The following is a 23,142-nucleotide window of genomic DNA, read 5'->3' as shown; positions in this document are numbered from 1 at the left end:
AGGGGTAATGAGAATCACCATCATTACTCCCCCCCCCCACCCTATTTATTATCCTCTCCAGTCACACCTTATTTATAACCCCTCCCCCTCTAACAGCAGCTTCTCCCCCCCAAGCACTATTTATCCTTTCTAAATATAGATTTTGTATGTGACAATAAAGCTGTGCTAGCACCCACCCCCATCAACCCCCTCCCTGCAACAGCCCCATAGGAGCTGGCTACCAGCTGCTTCAAGCAGGCCAGGAAGCTGCTGTGGTTGGAGTTCAGGGCATGGCCCCCACCTGGGCTGGTTCTGCCCCCAAGGGAGAGGCCATGCTCAGAGCCCTCCAGCTGTGGGCACCTGCCAAACAGCCTGAGCCTAGGCACACCCTGAAGCTGCTCTGCCTTTGCTGGGGAGGGCCCGAAGGGCCTGTGAGCTGAAACAGGAGGCATGCTACAGGGGGCCCAGCTCAGTGGTGGCTGGGGGAGCCTAGGGCTCAGGCCAGCTGGGAGAGGCAGTTAGACCGGGAACGCCACTAGAGCCTGACCTTCCATGGCTGCAGAAAGCAAGAGCCCCTGAGGGGTTGTTTGGGCCTTCAGGCCTTTTCTGTGGAGCATCAGCCCCAAGTCTCTTCCCACATGTTACCTGGGCTGCAGGTTGAGAACCACAGTGCCCCCCCTCTTGCCCAGCACCCCCTCCACAGAGTAGGGCCAGGAGCAGAGCCCCAGGTGCGCTGTGCAGGGCTAGGCAGCAGCTCCAACCCCACACAGTGGCCAGGCAGCCCAGACCCTGCCATGCAAGCCAGGCAGGCAGCTGGGACCCCACCACCCAGGCCCCATGAAGCCTGTGTTGAGAACCACTGCCTTAGCCCCTGGAAGTATTTACTAATGGGCATGGTCCATCCTCCATCCCTTGCAATGGTCAGATCAAGCCAGAGTGTTTTCCTAGCAGCTCTGCTCTGGGGATTAGTGGGGCAGGGCTGGGGCCTGTGTTACACAGGTGGTCAGACTGGATGGAGACAGAGCAGTAGAGAGCTCCCCACTGGCTCCCCCAAGTGGCAAGGGGCAGCTGCCACAGCACAGGTGCAAGAGGCAGGGGAGCTGGAATGCTGCCTCTTGCTCCTTTTGCAGGACAGGGCAGGACCGACCCTGCATGCACGTCAGGGGGCTGGGAGAGGGCAAGGGCCAGACGCAGACGGGAGGAGGGAATGCCTGGCTCCTGCATGGGGCAGGTAGCCCTGGTGCAGGCAAAGTATATGCTCAGGAGCTGCAGAGATGGCCCTGCAGCACACCGCTCCCCTGAACAGCCCATCCCAACCCAGCAAGCCCACCCACATCCAAAGCTCTGATCACCTCTCCCCAGCAGGGGGTGCTGCCCTACACTTACTGCCTCTGAAATCAGACCAGGCAGCCCAGCCATTTGCCTTTTAATGATCTCTGCTCATCACCCTGTTATAAAACCACTCCAGCAATCCATTCCAGGGAAGCCCTGTAGGATGGGGTGAGCACCCCAATGGCCCAGGGGGGAGACGTCTCTCAGAACAGCAGCACCAGGAGGCCCTAGGCTCCCCTCAGCAAAGTCCTCGTCCTCCCATGATACAGCTGGGCCATGCTGCTGTCCTGTCCCATCTCACTCTTCCCTTGCTGTCTTTCTTCTCCTCCTCTGGCACAGGGGCTGTGTGTGCCCCCCGGCTATGGCAGAGCCCAGCCCAGCAGAGCAACAGTGAGAAGTTGATGTGACCTTCCTAGCCAGAGAGCACCTGGGCCAGCTTCGGCCCCTTAGGCCATTGTGCTGTCAGAGGGAGAGCGTAGGGAAGGCCTCAACCCCAGGCGGGGAGCCACCTTCAATGCACTCCAGCTGAGATGCTTCCTGGCAGGGGGTGGCTTGCCCCATTCCCCCAGCTCTGGGCAGAGGCTAGTGGGAAGGGGCCCAACACCCGACAGGCAGGGAACAGGGTTCAGAAGAAAGTGAAATTGCAGCTCTCAGAGAGGCAAGTCTTCATCAGGGAGGGCAGAGGGAGGGTGTTTCCTGGCCTTCCCCCCCACCAACACTTGCCAAGCAAGGCAAGAGGGGGCACTACAGAAACAGGGGACCCTCCCCTCCCAGCACAGGCTGTAGGGTCCCACCAGGGTTGGCTCCAAAAAAGGCCAGAGTGCCGCCCCAAGCACAGGCTTGGGACACTGGTGCCTACAGCCGGGCCCGAGTCCCACTAAGCCTGCCTGTGTTTTGGGGAGCAGGCAGAGTGTGGGGAGAGGAAGAATCACTTCTAAGGCGGATTTTTAAAGAGACAATGCCTGGTTAAAGCGAGCACGTTCCCAGCCCTGCAATGCCTCACTGAGCCTTTACAAAGCTTGCCCTGCCCCCGCCGTGGCCCTTTGCTCCCTCAGCTTGGCGAGTTTCACCTTTCCCACCTGCTCAGTTTCTCTCAGCTCGGGGGTGGGGGGCGGACAGGGCTGGGGCTAGTCCAGGCTGTGCACTCCATAGTTATTAGACTGACTCAGACCTGGCTAACACAGGGGAGATCTGTCCAGCAGGGACAGAGCTGGGGGAATATGTGCTCTGCTCCCGTGCTCAGTTCTAGCCCTGCCTTCTTCATCACCCACAATCCCCATCCTCATCTCCTAGCAGCCAGGGGCCCAGGGCCCCGAGCAGGCTGCCGCTCGCGCCAAGATCTCCGGCTTCTCCCCGGGGTGGAGGGATCCCATCTCCCACTCACCGGTAACACTAGGGACTGTATCAACCCCTCTCAGCAAGCAATCCCCACTGCACGCTCTGCCCTCCCCTGCACCTCGCTATGGGAGATGAACCCCAAGACCCCACCCTACAAAACAAGAGCACCCGAGGGGAGCAGCAGCTCCTCAGCAGTGGCCCTACCCCCATAGGGCCCTGTTAGTTCCACCCTGACACTGGTTGGGGATTTCTCTCAAACCAGTAGCTGCTGATGGCCCACGGCCCCTTGGGCACATCCTGAGCCATGCCCCTGGAAGGGCAGGGGAAGAGCTGATTGGCCTGTGCACATGGGAGGGGCCCAATGCAAAGCGTGTGTATTGGGGACAGCAGGGCACGAACACGGGTGCTATGTGGGGGTAACTGAGGAACAGGGAGAGTGGAGGGGGAACAGCCCCTCCAGTAATGCCAGACACTCAGCATTTCACCAGCCACTTCAATTGCCAATTCCCACTTCACCCAGCCAAGCTAAACAGCTCCCACAGCAGGAGAGAGAACAAGACACTCAGCTGAAAATCCACCTCCCCCCTTCCCGCTGCCTCCAGCCTGTCCCCCAGGCTGTGCACTGATTCACAGTATTTCCATGGGACAGCACCTGGATGGCCCAATGTGCTCGCAAGAGTGGGAGGTGGCCGGAGGAGGCTAAAATCACCAGCTAAAACGGGGGGCTTCCCCCACACCCAGACCTCACTTTCATTTTTTGGGTTAAAAAAATAAAACCACCCCATGGCCCTCTTGCTGGGATCCACCAGCCATGTCATTTAAATACAAGTCTGTACACGTCTAAAAGCCCCCCCGGCTGGGGGTGAGGGGCATGGCAGGAGCTGATGAGCTGGGAGGGCTGAGGGCCCCACCTCCCAGCTCCTCCCCTGTGTCACAGTGGTTGGGGTCTGCAGTCCGTGGGTTGTCCAGGAGGCAGTGGAGGGAGCAGCCTCCGTCACAGGACATCGGCTCGCTTATCGCGCACACGGCTCCTGGCTTTCGTCCGGGCTTTGAAGGCAGCTGAGTTGTACAGGTGCTGGGGGTGAGAGGAGAGGGAACAGTCAGCTGGAGGGGGAGGTACCGGACTACTGGGTTATGCCATTAGGGCCCATTTACCCATCCTGGCTGGCCCCAGAGCACAAGGCAGGGTTGCTTGTGGGCAGCTCTGCTGCTACCTTCTGCATCCCCAGCCATAGGGCTCCCAGCCCTTCCCTGGGGAGATTACTCCGCCAACACTGGCAGCTTCTTCCTGATATGCCACCTATTAACCCTCTACAGCCCTGCATGGAGCACTCCAGCAGGTCCTCCCGCTTCCAGCCAGTACAGTCAGAGGGGGGCCATCCCCTCACCAGAGAAGGAAGCAGCTGCTTGGGCCAACTGGGGTTCTGTCTCACTCGCTGGGAGAGCCCAGTGACTTGGCCATGCAGCCTGGAGGTGTCCGGGCCCAGTCCCGTGTTAACGGAGCTCCTGGCACTGGACCCACCATCCCAACAGGCCCCGGGAACCTGGCCCCAAGTGGGAAGGAGCTCCTGGTTCTGGATCCCCAAGGCTTGTGGGGAAAGCTCCACCTGGAATGGGGAGCTGTTCCCTCTGCTCTTCCCAGCCTGGCCACAGGAATCAGAGATGGGCTTTAGCAGGGTTGGCAGAGTCCTCCCAGCCATCACAGCTCTGCCTACCTGCAGCCTTCTCCAACCCTTCCCTGGTGCCTTCCCGCTAGGCTCAGTGACCCCTCTCAAGGAGGGCTGGGAAACCAGTGCTCTGCCCTGCCCAGCACCCCCTGGGACACAGGCAGCCCCCGCAGGGGGCGCTGGAGCCAGGGAGAAAGGGACCACAGGCCTGGCTCGAGGCCCCGACCGACATACCTTCTCGAAGCGGGAGATCTTACTGGCTTTGATAGCCGCAGCGTCCAGCACCAGAGGAGGCCCCAGGTCAAAGATCTCACGCAGCAGCTCATTGTTCTAAGGGCGACATGAGACGAGACCTGTTGGTGCGCCCTCCGGCCTTCACAGGGAGGGAGCAGCCGCTTCCCTGCCACACCCAGCCCCAGCGATGAGCCCCGCCGCCACACACGGTCGCCTGGAGCAAGCCAAGCACCTATTCAGCAGACACTCCCCCTGACCTGGGAGGGTCTCCGATCCCACCTCCCCCGAGCCAGACCTTCTCAGCACCCCACCCCCAGTCCAGTACCTGCAGGTGATGCCTGACCCCGGAGCCCAGCACCTCCTTGAAGGCATTGTACATTCTCCTCCTGACCCAGCTGTCCACGTACATGCACTCCAGGCCAAACTTGATGGTCTCCTCATGGCACTCACCATTCTGGGGGCAGGGAGGTGGCATTAGTGCCTCGCCAGGCAGCCCAGGAGAGCATGAGTCCCTCCCACCCCCAATCCCACACGCAGCCAAGGAGCATGGGAAAGAGCTGCCCCCAGCAGGGGATGCCACTGGACAAAGCACGGCCCATGAGCCCAGCAGCTCCCAGCAGGCACAGCTTAATAGCTCACCCACAGTGCACTGGCATAAGCCAGCTGGTAGTTCTCCTCAGATGTGCAGGCCTCTGTGCCCTGGGGAAGACACTTACCTTGGGCCAGCTGAGGTGCCAACATAGCCGTTAGCCACTTACTATTTCATAATCCCTGCAGACTGGCTGGCGGCAGCCACCCTAGCCCCTTGGCATTCTGACATGCTCAGCCCTGCAACTCGAGTGGGTCACACACTGGGCACTGCTTGACAGACACTCAAAGTCCTTAGTGACTGAGCCCTTTGCCAGGGTACACCTCCAACCCCACTGGGGCAGGGTCACCTCAGGGTGGCACAACCCCACCCCCAGAGAGATCCCAGCGAGGTGCCAGCTGGGACCTGCAGTCAGGGCCGGGGCAGTAACAGGCTGAAGGGGCCTAGAGCTTTGTATCCCAACAGAGAACCCTGCCAAGCAGCCTGCTAGCAGGACCCAGGCTGGCCTCTGCCCTGGGCATGCCCGGTTCTAGCACACACATCAGTGAGGCTTCTCTGGGGCTGGCAGGGATTAGTGGGCACCTCGATGAAGTGCAGCACATCGCGGAAGATGGAGCGCTGCTTGCGTCTGTCCGTCTTGGCCCGGTACTTGTTGCTGTCGGTGGCCAGGGCTTTGAGCTTGGTGCACAGCAGGTCCGTGTCCTCGTAGAAGAACTCCTCCTGCGTGGGAGGGAGCAAGGTTGGAGGAGATGAGCAGCCTGTTGGAATTCACCCCACAGCTCGAAGCCTGGCTGAGAGCAGGGATTAGCCGTGGCTGGAGTGCTAGGAGGGGGTTAACCTGGAGCCCAGCTGCTGGGATTTCCCTGGATAGGGGCAGCTGGGCTGGGAAGGCTCTCTAGTGGGGGAGCAGGTCCTACTGCTAGTCTTCCCAATGGACACCACCCACTGAACACATAACCAGCCCATGCCCCTGGGCATCCCCTGCCAGCGACATGGATCGTGGCAGCAAGGGACAGACAGGGACCCTGCCAGGAGCACAGGGAAAGCAAACAGCAAGAGGCGAGAGCAAGCCAGCCCCCTTACAGCAGGAGCCCTGGGCAGCTTCCCCAGCCAGCCAGCCTCCTCTGCTCCTCGCTATTGCAGCACTGAGCTGGCCACCACGGCTGAGGGTTAGCCTTTCCACACGGGCCCCACTGAGCCTGCCTGAGCCCCAGCAGCGCCCCCGAGACGTACCTCCAGCTCGTGGGCCAGCTCGAAGAGCAGCGCAATCGTCTCGCCCGCCACAATCCGCAGGTTGACGTTGTCGCTGGACAGCAGCAGCGGCAGCTTCAGTAGGTGACTGCAGCAGGAGAGCTGGGGAATCAAGGCAGAGCCAGCGCCAGATACGCTGCGCTTGCCTGGGCAACTCAGAGGACAATGGGCAGCCAGGGGAGACCCTCTTGGGCCTTGCTCAGGCAGGAGGGAGTGAAGACAGACCAAGGAAACCAGCCTGTCACACTTCCTATGGAAAGCGACTAGCACACTCCTGTGCTACTTGCCAGCCACAATGGAGACTGACATGGCTAGTGCTGGAGTCGGGGCTAGCTTCCCCCATACAATGGATGGGACACTTATCCGCTCAGTCAAGCTGTTCCTCAGTCAGCCCCACAAGTCCAACCCCCTGCCACCCAGCCAGTACAACAGGACATGCATTGCCCTCTGAACCCTTGGCATGAAAGGGTCAAATGGCAGCTCAGCCCCAGCCCACATCTAGCTCCTTAGCATTGCCAGGTCACTCACTTGTCCAGAATCTTCTTGATCTGGGAGCTGGGACAGATGGTAAGGAGCAGGGACCAGGACTGGAGGGCGTTGCAGTGCAAAGTCTGGAGCAGGGGGCTGTGGTGGGTGGGGACAGAACTGCCCTCCTCTGGGCAGGAAGTGCCAAAGATGCCCTCCAGGCAGGTGAGACAGGAAACCAGATCCTAGGGCAGGAGAGAGAGTGAGCACACCAGGGAGTTACACGGACAGGTGAATCGAAGGGCAGAAATGAGCCCCAGCAGCCTCTGATGAGAGCATCTCAGCTGGGTCAACACATTTGGGGTCTGCCCATAAGAACGGCCCTACTGGGTCAGACCAAAGGTCTATCTAGCCCAGTAGCCTGTCTGCCGACAGTGGCCAGTGCTAGATGCCCCAGAGGGAATGAACAGAACAGGTAATCATCAAATGATCCATTCCCTGTTGCTCATTCCCAGTTTCTGACAAGCAGAGGCTAGGGACACCATCCCTGCCCATCCTGGCTAATAGCCACTGATGGACCTATCCTCCATGAATTTATCTAGTTCTTTTTTGAACCGTTATGGTCTTGGCCTTCACCACATCCTCTGGCAAGGACTTCCACAGGTTGACTGTGTGTTGCGCAGCCCAGAAGCAGCCTGTTATCCAGAGAAGCTCCAGGTTCTGTGGCAGAGGAACTCCTTGGACAGGCCTAACCCAGTCATAAAGTGCTGGGGGTGGGGGTGTCTCTTGGTGCTTCCACATTGTCCTGGTCACAGATGAAGAACCAGCCCCAGAGACTGGCTGCCTGTGGATAACTGGCAGCAGCTGGAGGTGCAAGGATATGAAGATGAGGGCTGAAGACTCCCGCATCCTATGTGACATGACAGCCAGTTACCTGGGTCCCTCCTGAGGGTGGGTCTGATCATGGGGGACAGGACGCTGCTCTCCTCTGAACAGCTGCTCTGGTAACAGCATGAGGATCACAGCCCCTCCCCCACCGGAGGGGAGCCGTCCCATCACCCAACTAGGCAGAGCCAGGTGACTGGTGAACTGGACATTTCCAGGGCAGGGACAGCAGCCAGGCAGGACAAGCTGGTACGATAGCACTGCAGACAAGAAGATCTAAGACCACCTTCCCTGAAGCAGCCACGTGACTAGCAGTAGCAACTGCTGCACCCCTCGAGATGGTGGCAGTGGTGGCTCTGGGGTGTGGAAGGCAGGGGACACCCGACCCTACTGGGGCTGAGCAGACTTCCCTGGCTTTTCCATTTAAAGCACCCATTGGGTGCTAGCCCACCGCATAGTTACCTCCACATCCGCAGCAGCGATGTAGCAGCACATACCCAAGGCCGTGGCACACTAGACAGGAAGAGGAGTGGGTTATGGAAAGTAATGCAGGGCCAATCCCTGCCCCTAGGTCCCAGTGCCTAACTCCTTCCAAGCCACCCTCTGGTAAAACCCTCCGGCACCACGAGCTAACACAGGCTCCTTTGCTCTAGGGCTTGGGCGCCTCCTCTCCTGTGGGAAATGGCCAGGAAGCCCTCTGTTCACACCAGGGCTTGCGCTGGCTGATCTGGCCCTGCTCCTGGCCTCCATGGCTCTTGGCGTGCCCCACACTGGCAGAAAGCAGGGGGCACAGAGCAGAAGCAGACTTTGTTCAGGTGATTTCCTGCTGGTGGCCAGCCTAGGAACTCTCTCTCTGCCACGCAGGCACAAGGCAGGGCAAGCTGCCCTCATGCTGCCTGCTAGTGTTATGTCACCTGTGCCCTGCAGGGACCCGTCTATGGGCAAGACACTGGTCCAGCCTCCCAGGCCCAGTCGATCCCTGGCCTAGGAGCATGCCAGGGAGGAGGCCAAGCAGGGGCAGTTGGGTTGCGTGATCCCATAGGGCCCAGGAAACTGGGCTGACACTGAACCACTTGAAGTCAGTAAGGCCGAGGCTGTTCTCCTTGTGGGAGCACACCACACAAGCAGCACTGCTCAAGGTGGGGGGTGCCACCTCTGGGGGTCGGGGAGAGGCTAGGAGTGTTACAGCCCAGCGAGGGAGCCCTGGATCTGCAGCCCAAGCTGGACACACTTTGTTTAGTGCTGGCAGCTCCCGGTTCATACCCTGGTGCTGGCTAAGAGGGCGGCTGTTACTCCAGCACGTTCCAAAGCCGCACCCTGTGGCACGTGAAGCTAAGGATTCAGCGTGGTCAGGAGCCTGGGCACCCTGTGACCAGGGCAAGCTGCAGTCTGATTCCTAGCAGAGCACGGATTGGGGTGCCGTCCTGATGGCCTGAGGGACAGCACACAAGGCGGCTCAGGAGGGAGGTCTCCTGTCTCTGCATCCCTGGGGCTGGCCCGCCCGCTTTGATTCCTCTAGCCCGTGTCCCTGGATCCAGGTAGGTTGGACGGAGCGGGAAGGTCAGGCCTCCACGTCTCAGTTCTGGAGAGTTCCCTCCCACTCCCGAATGGTTTCATCCCCTGGATCACGGAGCCAGCTTTGTAGACGAGACCACCGACAGAGCAAAGATGGGAAGAGAACGGGGATTCAGGGGAGAGAGGACCCTGTCCCAGCCTGTCCTCTGACATAGTATTGAGTCTGGTCCGTTCTCCCGGGGGCCAGGTCTGCAGGCTCAGTGTGAGCGAGTCCAAAAGCTGGTTGGCCCAGCCAGGACCGGCACTCAGCCTGTCTCAGAGCCACATCTCCCCATCACACCCGCAGCTGCATTCCTCCCTGTAGAAGCTGGAACTGGTAGAAAGCGAATGCCGCGTTCCACAGCCACTGGTCAGTTCCACACATTCTGTGATGATAACCCAGCCTCAGTTCTGCTACAAGCCTAGAGTTAACCCAAGACAGACCCAGGTGCCAGGGAGACCCAGCTCCACACCGCACACGGCTCTCTTTAAAGCACATCAGCGCTGCTCCCTGCTCTGCGCCCCTGGAACCCAGCTGGGCTCCCGTGTCCAGGAGACTTGCAACTTACACTCTGGCGAGCGATGGGGCTGGCCGAGGAGTCAGTCAGGATGCTGATGAGGAGGGGCTTCAGGCTGCGGAACACTTCCTCCCCCTCGGGGCCCGAGCCCATCTGAAGGCACAGTAGTGTGAGAACGCTAGCAGCTAGAGACTGCTCCTCCCCTTTACCTGCGGGGCAGGAGAAGAAAACCTCCATCAGCCTCAAGATCTTCTCCCTTCCTCCACCTGGGAGGCCGCCTCAAGTGCCAGAGCAACACAGGGCACATACATGCAACCAAGGAACACGCAGCGAGGTGCACCGACACCCCTCAGCTGCTGGATGGAGGCGAATGTCCAATGCAGGCAAAGCAGAACTTTGCTCAGCACTTCGGGCTGGTCTCCTGAGACTGGAGGGGACTCTCAGCCAAGCTGATTTCTTTGATAGATTTGAGGTTTTCAACCCACCCAGAGCAGAGTGAAGAAACCAGTGCTCCTGCTGTAGGAGCTGAAGACAGAGTTAGCTCCTGCATTCCCTAAACTGCATTAGGGGCTGGCCCAGGCAGGCAAGGGAAAAGTAGGCAAAGGTTTTGTTTCAAGGCACTGCATGTTCTGCTGGTTGTCCCCCTTGGGTCTCTCTGCTCCTGCTACTTACCCCACCCCCCGGCAGCTGATGCTCTGGGGGCGCTCCTGCTATGATCTGCTGAGGTGAGGAGAAGATCTAGGCTGCAGATAAAGACTGGTTTCACGCCAAGGGGCCGGATTTGCAGGGAAGATGGTGGCCCCACCGCTACGGAGGGCCTTCCCAGGGCTGGAAGGGCAGGGGTAGCCTTACCTTTCTTCAGGCACTTCTCCAAGGAGTCTGTGAGTGTGAGCCTGCGTTCCAACAAGAAGTCGAAAAGGGTCTTGGAGGAGAAAGCCAGCCGCAGGCTCTCCAGGGCTACCTGCCGGGTCCTGGTGCTGGAAAAACATACCCTGTGCTAGACATTGAGGGCGAGGTGGGGACTTGAAAAGGCTGGCAAGGGCCATCCCATCACCTAGATCAGCTTCCTTGTAGGCAGGCAGCCTGGGCGAGGGGAGGGAAGATATTCTGGGGCCAGTCCCAAAGGGCTGAAAAACCTCCCAAGCCAGGGAAGCCCTGAGAAAGGGTGAGTCACCATCCCAATGGGTTCTTCTGAACAGGGGGTGCAGAGCACACCCCTTCCAAGGCCAGTTTACCCCTCTTGAGGGAGGTGCCCAGCCCAGCAGGGCAGCGGAGTAAAGGGGGTGCCAGCTATGATTACATGCTTCTAAGGGTTGCTCCACAGCAGCCCAGGGGAGTCCTGTCCAGTCTGGCCTCGCTGCAGCTAGAGGAGGAACAGAAGTACTTTCTCTGGGGCTGTACAGGACAAGATCCCAGGGGAGCTGCCTATGCACCGTATCTGCCATGGCTCCCATCAGGGATGAAATCCAGACAAGCTCTCAAGGCTCCTCCCTGTCTGGCTGAGCCCACTAGCATGCTGCACCTACTAGGAGCAAAGGGTCGCACAGAGCTCCCGACACCTCCTGACACCCATCGCAAGGATCCTGGAGAGAAGGGCGAGAGAGGAGGCGAGAGCTCCCAGTACAGCTGAAGCACGCTGATCATCTGTGCTTTCCCCAAGGAAGGGCCAGGGCTGAGGAACAGGAGGAAGCCTTGGCCTGGGCCATCCCCGTCTCACCTCTTGTCGGTCACGTTGTCAATGCACTCCTTCAGTTTGTCTTCCACCTCCTCCTGCTGGGCCTGCTCGTCCACAGCATCACTCCCTGCAAGCAACAGCCAGAGTCAAACACCGAGCAGCCAGATGGACCCGTTCTTCCCACCTCGGGCCCCAGTGCCAACCCCCACATCCAGTCCCAGGAAGAAGAGTAGCAGCTGTGCCACCTGGCACCCATATGCTTCATACACCTAATCAGAACCACTGACACTGTGGGGCTGACCTGGAGGCAGCTCCATGGTCAGCTAGAGCGACTGGGCCTGGGATAAGCCCTCGCGCTCCATCAGTTAAAGTCCTTTATGCAACTGAGGCCTGGAATTTGCCGCCCCCGTGGCGGGGGGGAAGATGCTGGGGAAAAGGGAGGTTCTGGTGAGACACAGAGCACTCTGTTGTCACGTGCTTGATTTGCTCGTCTGGCCACAGGTTCTAGCCAGCTCTTCTGCACCCATCACGCCCCCTGCTTCTCACTCACCGGCCCCCTCCTCAGCGACGCTGGTGCTCTCGCTAGCACTGCTGTAGTGACTCAGTACTTCACTGGCTGCCTCATCGTCGCTGGCCTGGGACTCTGCCTTGGCGCTGCTCCGAGCTCCTGGGGAACCAGAACGGGAGGGGGCCGGGGTTAGGTTGACAGGGGCAGCCGCCAGAAAGAGCAGAGCCCCATACTCCACTCCTGGAGAGCCTTGCTTGTTCCATTAATCACCTTCCTACCCTGCCCCAGCAACCATAAGAAATACGATCCTCCTCCTCCTCTGGGATCTGCCATCACTGAGCTAGCTGGCCCAGCTTCCTGTAGCGGCCAGTAGCTTAAGGTGTGCAAAGGCAGACTGAACTTGCCCATGTAACATGCCAGGGAAGCTTGCAAAAGGAGATCTAGTCAATTCCCCCTCCACTCCCCTGGATCTCCCATGTCCCCCATCCTCTGCCCATTAAGCCTCACTCACGAGTCATCCAACTCAGGCTGCCAACTCTGCCAGGCAGGGACCTAGCTGTATGCCTGCAAAGCGCCATGCCTCTCAACATGCTGTGCGGGCGCCACATGCCTCTAGCCAGCTGTACTGTGACTTGGGGTGCCAGCTAGATCCCCACCGGTGAGGAGTCTGTCCTGAGGGCTGGGTTCAGCGACCCACACGCCTCGCTACTATTGCCACAAGTGCTGATGGGGACGGGAATATTAGCTTGCACCATATGTAGCCTGCAAATAAGGAAGCAGCAAGTGTCTACGCAGATAGCAAGGGAGGATATTGGCAAATTAGCAACTCCAATTTAGACATGCTCTGCTGATAAAGAAGCGAGACCTGGAGCCTCTGATAATCAGCACCATATGGAAAGGGGACAAGGCGCAGGAGACGAGAGAGAAGGGAGCCAAGACTGGCCACAAGACAGCTTGGTATGTTGCTATTAAGAGTTCAGTCCATCCCAGTCCAATCCATCTTCTCCCTTTTTGACTTTGATTGCAAGTTCTTTGGGGCAGGGCCCATTCATGGTTTGTGAAGCACCAAGCGCACTGACTACACGCTCAAGTTAGCTCATGAACAACAAGCAGCACCAGTTACTCTGCATGACAAGCACAGGAACCAGGCAACAGGCCAGCAGGATCATGAATGGCCAAGCTGATCCAGAGCAGCCGCTGAGCACATGAACAGCGACGGGGGGACACACGTCAGTGGAGGAGGCAGCAGGAGTGTTGATGGAGCGAGTGCTGAAGGCCAGGATTAAGTGCCCACGCCTGACCTCCCTCTCCCTCTCGAGCCACTGGATTGGTGCTCCCCACACAGGATTGTGTGTCCTGGAGGGGTTGGCTGGGCAGCTTGGTTTTCAGCTGGCCCTGGGGCATGAGATCACCACAGCGATGCTTTGGAGAAGTGGTGCATCTCAGTAACACACTGGGCAGCAACAGGAAGCCAGCAGCTGCCGTGGAGAGATAAGTGTCTTAATCATGTAAGTTCACAGAGCCAACTGTCCCCTTCAACCCCACAGAGCAAACCAGTGGCAGTCCCCAAGGGAGTGATGAAGAGTACAAGCCAGACTTGCCAAAGGCATGGGTCCTGCAGAAAGCTGGACATCACAGCAAGGATGCTCCAGAGGCTAAACCAGCTAGAGACATCACAGGTAGCCTTCAGGTGCATCTCTTCCTGAAACAGCTGTGATCCCTGGAAGCCCAGCCCAGTGCAGACTGAACCAGCCTCAGTATTTCCCCAAGGGCAATCTGGATCCACCCCCCTTCAGATTGCTTCATTGCCCCTCCCCACTTGAGGCCTGACTTGAGGGAGTGGGGACATTGCTCACAGCTGGGAACTTAATGCCACTTTGAGTGTTAAACCAGCCAGTGCCAGCTTGGCACACACCTGTCAGCTCTTTAAAGCCCAGCACTTCAGAAGAAGCTGGAAGAAGGCCAGGCAGAGAACACTGCATGGAGAGTTTGCCTGCACCCCTCCCCCCATACGCAGGTCAGTGGTGGTAGACGTGACTGCACTTTGGGATCACTGGGGGAAGAAATGCTATACACATATTAGAGGGTAGTTTGGAGGAACCCTGCTGGAGAACTGCATGGAGTGAACCTTTAACCCAAGCGGGCTCCCATAGTGGGAGTGCGGCGCATGCACAGACTGCACCGGGCACCTCCCCAGCAAGGCCAGAGGCACACAGGCCCTGGAAACTGTGTGCTGACGCAGCACAAGAAAGCTGAGCTGAGTGGTAAACAGAGGCTTGCTCACCTTACATGATCCCACACAGAAGCGGACAAGCTTCGTGGGAAGAGAGTCAAAGCCTCGCTGCTATAACCAGAACAAAACAGCACCACATTAAGTTACAGTGACACAACTAAGCAGGCAGCCACTGCCAAAAGAGGTCAGCGGTAGAGCAAAGGAGTGCTGGAGTTCGGGGGGGGGCGGCGATGCCTGGATTGGGGTGCAGGAGAGAGAAGGGGAACAGGGACTGGGGCACAGGCTGAGGCAGAAGGATGCTAAGGAAGGGGAACTGGGACAAACCTTTGGGTTTTATTTTTAGCCTCTTGCTAAGGCACAAGGATTAAGACCAGAAGCCAGCTGGTATATCGAGTCCTACTCATCACAGCAAGCAGAGCACCAGTGACATGCTACTGAAAGGTTAATATTCTTCGGGCTCCACGCCTGCTGCAAGAACAGCGTGGCACTGAACGCCTGAGCTGATTGGCAGAGAGATGAAAGCGTAGTGCTGAGCACACAGCCCGCCCTCTCAGCGATCCCTCCCCCTGGAACTTGCCAGCAGGGTGCTGCACAATGCAGTGGCCAGGGGGAAAGGCAGCAGGTTGGGATCCTTGGGAAGCAGAGTCAGCATGTCCCTTACAACAGGGCACATGGGGGTCATGGGCCTTTCAAACCCGAACGAGACACAAAACCTGTCCTGAGCCCCCTGGGCTAGTGAGAGGCACGCGGAGCAGGATGGGGCTCAGATCTGCTCCTGAGAACAGCCCACTCCATGCAACCTTCTGCACAGAGCTCTGCAGAGCACATAGGTGAACTTTTACATGCTCAGCTAGCTGCTGTTGTGGTTAAGTGCCCACAATTTGCCCCTCATGCTGACGCCAAGTATCAGTACAGGGAGCTCTGTCAGGTGAGCAATAAAGACAGCTCTAATGATACACCCAACACATGGCAAGGCTCATCCTCCTTCTCAGCATCAATCTCTCATGCCTCCCAAGCAGGAGAGGAAGAGAGAAGCCCCCTTTGCATCCCCCTTTTCACCACAGCCAGGTGTGCATGGACCCACCTACTACTAACAGATTTGCATTCTGAGATCCTCAGAGGGAAGTCTCTGTAAAATGGCTTCTAGCCAAATGGCCACTAGCCAAACCAAGATGGGGCTGCCCGAGCAGAGTCCAAGAACTGCCTATTCCCAGCAGTACAAGCAGAGGGCGCCCTGCTGTGGATTTCAGCAAAAACAGCCCCCAGATCTTATCCTGCACCCTCATCTTTTGCATTGCTCTCTGGCTATTAGATTTAGCCCTTTGGCTAATAAGTACCTAGAAAATTACTCCAGCCCTGGTTAATAGCTTATGTTTACATGTAGCAAACATTTAAAACCATGGTATACCCATGTTAGAGAATACCACGTTCAAATCCAGCTTTGGTAGGGGAGCGTCTGACATCTCTGTTGAACACAGTTGCTTAAACTGGTTGTTTGGAGAGCGCCATGTGTATCCAGGTTCTACTACAACCTAAAGAATAAGTTGTGCCATTGGCAGGGGCTTCCCATGGTTTGGGGTAGATCCACATCAGCCAGACCTTCCAGGTGATCCTACAATGCTCAGGACACCAAACAGGTGTTTGCCCAACATTGGATTCCAAACTAGTAAGTAAACAGCAGTCTGGCACAATTGCATCTGTGTGTATTTGGAGTACTGCAAACAGCTGCACAGGTGAACGTGCACTCATCCAACACACCTGCAGAAGACACACTGGGCATGCCGCTCTCACAGCTGTGAAGAATGGAAAGCTTCAGGCTGGGTCAGGGACACTGCAGTGCCCAAGCTGTAAAATTCATCCCACTTAGTGAAGTTGTTCCCTTTGGAATAACCTCACTGAAGAGTCCCCCATAACGTCAACTATGACGTGGTCCGCAAAGAACAGAAACATGGCTAGCAACACATTCCCCAGCAGTCACTGAACTGCAGACAGACAGTAACGGCTTCCATGATTTGTCCACTCAAAGATTTGTCTCTAAGTGAGAAGTTTCACTACTGCATTTTACAGATATTGAAAAAAATACATCCAGGTATGTCTGCTCCCTCCTCTTGATCTCACAGCATATCTAGTCTTCAGTGTCTTCCAGATGCTAAGCTACCTGAGGCAGAAACAGGCTACTTTTGCATGGCATACAGCATAGATCTCACTGTGGGCTCTTCAGTAGCAGCAAAGAACATGAAATGGAGATGAGCTGGAGTACCTGATTTCAGAGGAGATGCACGCACAGAAATAGCACAAGAAGTGTGGCTTGCAAAACAGCTACAGCTTTGTATAACAACTGTGACAAATTCCCACCTGGAAGCTTTTCCTGTTTGCACCCAGGTATCAGAAAACTCCAGCAGCTAGCAAGCACTGGCTAGGTAACAGACACATTGCTTCCTTTTAGTTCAGACATAGGCTGACAGAACGTACCCTACTTGTAGTATTCTTTCATGCAAGGATGCTGCTTAGGAACAAGATTAAGAGTGAACTGGAAAGTGAAAATGGAGCTAGATAAAACAGAAATGTGCTTTGGAAAGAGGGATTTCAGCACAGAAATAAGATTTAAAAAGATGCTGTCAACTTGAAAAAAGTCACATTCCTGTCAACTTTTTTGTTAAACCTATTATACAGTTACTAACACAAAAGATGCAGAGAGAGGCTTTTTGTTTGTGTTACTACAATGCCTAATGCAATGGGACTTGGTCCATGACCCAAATAATAAGACTAAAAATGAAATATGAGAGAATAAATTCTCTATTTACCCCAGTGTACTTTGCGCATTTGACAGCACTAGTGACTAGTCAGTTTCCATTTCCCATATATAATTAGTTTCTCCCCTGCTGAAAAGACCTTTGAACAGAAGCAGCAAGCAGAGCAAATGAACTCTTACATTTTTTAAAAGGAGAGGAAATTAGACAAAAGCGTAGGCATTACTGGAGGAACCAACTAGGGGAAAAGCTCTTCTTGACCTGCTGCTCACAAACAGGGAAGAAATAGTAGAGGAAGCAATAGTGGATGGGAACCTAGGAGGTAGTGACCATGAGATGGTCGAGTTCAGGATCCTGATACAAGGAAGAAAGGAGAGCAGTAGAACAGAGACCCTGGACTTCAGAAAAGCAGACTTCGACTCCCTCAGGGAACTGATGGGCAAGGTCCCCTGGGAGAATAACATGACGGGGAAAGGAGTCGAGGAAAGCTGGCTGTATTTTAAAGAATCCTTATTGAGGTTACAGGAACAAACCATCCCGATGTGTAGGAAGAAAAGTAAATATGGCAGGCGACCAGCTTGGCTTAACAGTGAAATCCTTGCTCGTCTTAAACACAAAAGAACAGCTTACAAGAAGTGGAAGATTGGACAAATAACCAGGGAGCAGTATAAAAGTATTGCTCAGGCATGCAGGAGTGAAATTAGGAAGGCCAAATCACGCCTAGAGTTGCAGCTAGTCGGAGATGTTAGGAGTAACAAGAAGGGTTTCTTCAGGTATGTTAGCAACAGGAAGAAAGTCAAGGAAAGTGTGGGCCCCTTGCTGAATGAGGGAGGGAACCTAGTGACAGAGGATGTGGAGAAAGCTAGTGTACTCAATGCTTTTTTTGCCTCTGTCTTCACAGACAAGGTCAGCTCCCAGACAGCTGCACTCTGCAGCACGGTATGGGGAGGAGGTGACCAGCTCTCTGTGGAGAAAGAAGTAGTTCGGGACTATTTAGAAAAGCTGGACGAGCACAAGTCCATGGGGCCAGATGCGCTGCATCCGAGGGTGCTAAAGGAGTTGGCTGATGAGATTGCAGAGCCATTGGCCATTATCTTTGAAAAATCATGGCGATCGGGGGAGGTCCCGGATGACTGGAAAAAAGCTAATATAGTGCCCATCTTTAAAAAAGGGAAGAAGGAAGATCCAGGGAACTACAGGCCAGTCAGCCTCACCTCAGTCCCTGGAAAAATCATGGAACAGGTCCTCAAGGAATCAATTCTGAACCACTTAAAGGAGGGGAAAGTGATCAGGAACAGTCAGCATGGATTCACCAAGGGCAAGTCATGCCTGACTAACCTAATTGCCTTCTATGATGAGATAACCGGCTCTGTGGATGAGGGGAAAGCAGTGGATGTGCTATTTCTGGACTTTAGCAAAGCTTTTGATACAGTCTCCCACAGTATTCTTGCCAGCAAGTTAAAGAAGTATGGGCTGGATGAATGGACAGTAAGGTGGATAGAAAACTGGCTAGATGGTTGGGCTCAACGGGTAGGGATCAATGGTTCCATGTCTAGTTGGCAGCCGCTATCAAGTGGAGTGCCCCAAGGGTCGGTGCTGGGGCCGGTTTTGTTCAATATCTTCATTAACGATCTGGAGGATGGTGTGGACTGCACCCTTAGCAAGTTTGCAGATGACACTAAACTGGGAGGAGTGGTTGATACGCTGGAGGGTAGGGATAGGATACAGAGAGACCTAGACAAATTAGAGGATTGGGCCAAAAGAAATATGATGAGGTTCAACAAGGACAAGTGCAGAGTCCTGCACTTAGGACGGAAGAATCCCATTCACTGTTACAGACTAGGGACCGAATGGCTGGGCAGCAGTTCTGCAGAAACGGACCTAGGGGTTACGGTGGACGAAAAGCTGAATATGAGTCAACAGTGTGCCCTTGTTGCCAAGAAGGCTAATGGCATTTTGGGTTGTATAAGTAGGGGCATTTCCAGCAGATCGAGGGATGTGATCATTCCCCTCTACTCAGCACTGGTGAGGCCTCATTTGGAGTACTGTGTCCAGTTTTGGGCCCCACACTACAAGAAGGATGTGGATAAATTGGAGAGAGTCCAGCAGAGGGCAACAAAAATGATTAGGGGGCTGGAGCACATGACTTATGAGGAGAAGCTGAGGGAACTGGGATTGTTTAGTCTGCAGAAGAGAAGAATGAGGGGGGATTTGATAGCTGCTTTCAACTACCTGAAAGGGGGTTCCAAAGAGGATGGATCTAGACTGTTCTCAGTGGTACCAGATGACAGAACAAGGAGTAATGGTCTCAAGTTGCAGAGGGGGAGGTTTAGGTTGGACATTAGGAAAAACTTTTTCACTAGTAGGGTGGTGAAGAACTGGAATGGGTTACCTAGGGAGGTGGCGGAATCTCCTTCCTTAGAGGTTTTTAAGGTCAGGCTTGACAAAGCCCTGGCTGGGATGATTTAGTTGGGTTTGGTCCTGCTTTGAGCAGGGGGTTGGACTAGATGACCTCCTGAGGTCCCTTCCAACCCTGAGATTCTATGATTACTATCTAAAGAAGACTATCAGAAACTGGGATTTTAAGTTAGTCAATTTCAAAAATACAAGGCAATCCTTTAAATGTTTTAGAACTTTGCTAAAGAATCTGGAACATCCTCCTGTTCTTCCTGGTTTAAGACGCATGAAGCCAGAGCCACTTTAAGTCCCACACAACCACTGATATGTTCTGGGCCTTCTCTACTGAATCCAGAACTTCCATAGGAATCTAATTTTTTCCTCCTGTGATGAAATCTTCCTCCCTCTCTAAGCTTTGTTAGTGGGAGCACATGGGACATATCTCCGCTTACTTCAATTTTCCCCCCTTGTTGTTCACCTTTAAAACTAGGTTCAGTTCCCAATTTTTTTTTCTTTTTTAAAAACCACATATTTGAGGGCTCCATTTTGGCAGAAAGTATGTACCTAACTTGGGAGAAGGAAGCAGATCACAGCTGTCCCCATCTTTAATATGAGGTGCTGTATGCCAACTACACTTCTGGGTGCTTTGATTACAGCAGAACATGCATGCTGGAATCTGTAGTCTTCACAGATTGCAAAGCAATATTGAAGATGATCTTGAGCTGCCCTGATTTAGCAGGCATACCCACTGCCCCCAATTTAATCTTAAAAGTCCAAAAGCGTTATTTTGCTGTTGGATTTATATTTTTAGTACTAAGTCAAAGTTTGAGCAGCCTGTAAATGTATCATGCAATTAATCATTTTTAAACAGATGCCCTGACCAAGTACCACCACAAGGGGACAGTCAATGCACAAAACAGCAACAGAACTGCAGGCAGAACCAAGTGTATTTGCACCTGCTGTTTCAATTACCAGGGCCCTAAATTAATAGGAAAGGCAAGATTTGTTCAGCTAAGGAGACTTCAGTCAACCACATCAAGAGGAAGGATGGACAGTGTCTAGCGGATAGGGTGCTAGTGTGAGATTTGGGAGATCTGGGTTCAAGTTTCTGTTCCTCCACTGATTCCCTGGGTCAGTCATTTAAGCCACGTCTACGTTACAGGAACTAGTAATGTCAACGCAGATTGCAGTGACAGAAGGGGGTTTTCCCTATGGTGTAGTAACTCCACCTCCCTAAGCGATGGAAGCATTCTTCTGTCACCCTAGCCAAGTCTGCACTGCAGGGGGGAGGAGGGGTTAGGTTGGCATACCTGGATTTTTCACACCCCTGTGCACCATAACTACATCAACCTCAGTTTTAGGTGTAGACCAGACCACAGTCTCTGTACACTGAAGATAACAGCATATTATTGTGGAAGCACCTAGAAGTTCCAGGCACAGATCAGGCCCTCACTGTGACAGGTGCTGCACAAACACAGGACAAAATGACAGCACCTGCCCCAAAGTGCTTCCCCCATTGCCAGTCACCCCACCCCCAGTCTGAGCAGTAAGTTCAATAAGACCACGTGCAGTGCAGCCCAGCCCAGAACTACTGCTGGGAGTGGGCAGCCCAAGCAGGGTCACGGGAGACATGGGCAGGGGGAGGGCAGCAGCCTACAGATCTGTTTGGGGAGGGGGCACTGTTTGAGGGGGGGAGTGGAGTTTACAGTGGGCCATGCCCTAGAAAGGTCTAAGGCACAGCAGGCAGAGCCTGACCGGGTCCCACCTAGCCTGCCCCCTGTGGTCTCTGGACACCAGGCCCTCAGTGGGCACGAAAGACAAGTCCACTCGCTGCAGCCAATCACGGGAGATTCACCCCAAAGGTGCCAGCCAGTTTGCCAGCCCGGCCCCGGCCCCGCACCCGCTGCCAGCCGGCCCCAGCGGCCCCATGACCCCAGCCACGGCACCACTCGCACAGGCAGCGGGGCCAGGGACCTAGCGGCGGGGGCGGGGGCGCTTCAGTAAATCGGGGCCAGAGAACGGGGCCCACGGTGAGTGCCCAGGGCACCCTCCCTACAAGGGAACCCGGCCGGCCAGCTCCACCCCCGGGCACCCACCTCGACCCCGCAGCCCCTTCTCCGCGCACCCCCGCTCCGCAGCTCCCCGCCAGGCAACCGCCCGCCCCGACGGGGACTCACCGCGGCCGCCCCGACGGGTCGCGTGCGCCCGGCGGGAGCGGGGCATGGCGGGCCGGACCGGGCGCTCTCAGGGGGCGGGACGGGGCCGGGGGCGGCCGGGGCCAGGCGCTGCCTGAGAGGGGAACCACGCGGCAGTCGCCGGCGCCACCATCTTCCCTCGCTCGCGGGCGGGGCACTCCCGGCCACCGCCGCCGCGCCGCGCTGCCCCCTGGGAAGCGCAGTCCGCGAGGGGGGGTCGCCGCGGCCCTCGCGCTTTATGACAGGCGCCCGGGACTACGCGGCCCATGATGCTCCGCGCCTGGGTACCGCTGCCGGGGACACGGACTACAAGTCCCTGCAGCCGCCGCGCGCGGACCGGAGCCGTGTTAACCCTTCCGCTACGGGCGGCTCTCCTGGGGCGTGTTTCACGTGGCAGCGCTCGGGGAGATGCGAAGCCAGCTGCAGAGCGGTGCCCATGGGGCGGTGTGGGCGGGGGCTCCGGCCTGGGGAGAGCTGGGACAGCAGCAAAGTGCTCTGATCTTTGCGGGACGGATCTGGTGGCCGGCTAGCATCGAAATGCACAGCCCCAAGGCCGGCCCCAGCACCCCAGGCAGGGCTGGATTAACTCCCCTGTGGGCCTGGGGCTGTTAGATTTTGTGAGGCCCTTGGGGGTTTGGAGTGCGGAAGTGTGCTCAGGGCTGGGGCAGGGGATTGGGGTGTGGGAGAGGTGGGGCCAGGGATAGGCCAGGGGGTTGGGGTGTAGGCTCCGGGTGGGAGTTTGGGTGAAGGAGGGGGCTCTGGGCTGAGGTAGGGAGTGCAGGGTGTAGCTCCAACCTGGAGGTGCTTACCTTGGGCAGCTCCTGCTCAGCAATGCAGTGGGGCTAAGGCAGGATCCCTGCTAGTCCTGACTCCGTGCTGCTCTGCTCTCTGAGGTGGCTGGCATGTCCAACTCCTAGGTGGAAGGGCCAGGCCGGTCTGTGTGGTGCATGCTGCCCATGCCCACAGGCGCTGCCCCTGCAGCTCCCATTGGCTGCGGTTCCCGGGCAATGGGAACTGCAGAGCTGGCACTGGGGGCAGAGGCAGCATGCATAGAGTCCCTGAATGCCCTTTGCCTAGGGGCATGCCGGTGAGCCAGTGCTTGTGGCTCCAGCCTGCGGGGTGGGGGCGGTGCTAAGGCGCGGGGACTGGCGTATGGTCAGATGAAAAGAAGCAGCGGGCCACATCCAGCCCGTGGGCCTATGGGGTCCCCCCTTAGGCCAAGGCCCTGGGCTGCAGCCCCTAAATCCCCTGTGTTAATCTGTCCCTGACCCTGGGTGGCACTGACTCGGCCTGGCTGATTTGGACAGGGCCGCCCAGAGGATGCAGGGGGCCCCCGCTTCAGCAGTAATTCGGTGACGGGGGGTCCTTCCACTCCGGGACCCGCCACCGAATTGCCGCCGAAGCAGGGACCCGCTGCCGAAGTGCAGCCGGGTCTTTGGTGGTAATTCAGCGGTGGGGGGCCATAGCTGCGGGTCCTCGGGGGACTTCGGCGGTGGGTCCCGTAATGGAAGGGCCCCCTGCCGCCGGATTACCACCGAAGACCCGGCTGCACTTCGGCTGCGGGTCCCGCTT

The 23,142-nt window shown here is 56.4% G+C and overlaps 1 protein-coding gene across 4 annotated transcripts; it reads right to left on the bottom strand.

Moving 5' to 3' along the window:
- Nucleotides 1-1,390: 1,390 nt before the first annotated feature.
- On the bottom strand, nt 1,391-21,777 carry IFRD2 (interferon related developmental regulator 2). 4 transcript variants are annotated; one of them, XM_039481866.1, is made up of 12 exons: nt 21,472-21,776; nt 12,038-12,154; nt 11,530-11,614; nt 10,665-10,789; nt 9,864-10,021; nt 8,203-8,253; nt 6,919-7,100; nt 6,373-6,478; nt 5,722-5,859; nt 4,876-5,004; nt 4,551-4,646; nt 3,507-3,724 (listed from the first exon to the last, which is right to left on the bottom strand). In XM_039481866.1, exons 1-12 carry the CDS (start codon nt 21,596-21,598, stop codon nt 3,644-3,646), a joined length of 1,395 nt encoding a protein of 464 aa, XP_039337800.1. In that variant the 5' UTR covers nt 21,599-21,776; the 3' UTR covers nt 3,507-3,643. The 4 variants fall into 4 exon arrangements, with proteins under 4 accessions (XP_039337799.1, XP_039337801.1, XP_039337800.1 ...); XM_039481868.1 differs by having other exon boundaries at nt 21,553-21,775; XM_039481865.1 differs by lacking the exon at nt 6,373-6,478 and having other exon boundaries at nt 1,391-3,724; nt 21,472-21,777.
- Nucleotides 21,778-23,142: the final 1,365 nt, after the last annotated feature.

The sequence above is a fragment of the Mauremys reevesii genome, linkage group 7, assembly GCF_016161935.1.
Source record: "Mauremys reevesii isolate NIE-2019 linkage group 7, ASM1616193v1, whole genome shotgun sequence".
In the NCBI taxonomy this organism is placed as follows: domain Eukaryota; kingdom Metazoa; phylum Chordata; order Testudines; family Geoemydidae; genus Mauremys; species Mauremys reevesii.
This window is presented reverse-complemented; position numbering and strand designations above follow the sequence as displayed.

What these genes read in the sequence shown, in the direction of transcription:
- IFRD2 (XM_039481865.1), bottom strand. Translation starts at nt 21,598, where the DNA reads ATGCCCCGCTCCCGCCGGGCGCACGCGACCCGTCGGGGCGGCCGCGGT. An exon ending in GACAACGTGACCGACAAGAG is followed by an intron (nt 10,790 to 11,529) that starts GTGAGACGGGGA and finishes ATGTTTTTCCAG; the next exon opens with CACCAGGACCCGGCAGGTAG. An exon ending in ATCAAGAAGATTCTGGACAA is followed by an intron (nt 5,860 to 6,918) that starts GTGAGTGACCTG and finishes CCTCCCACGCAG; the next exon opens with GAGGAGTTCTTCTACGAGGA.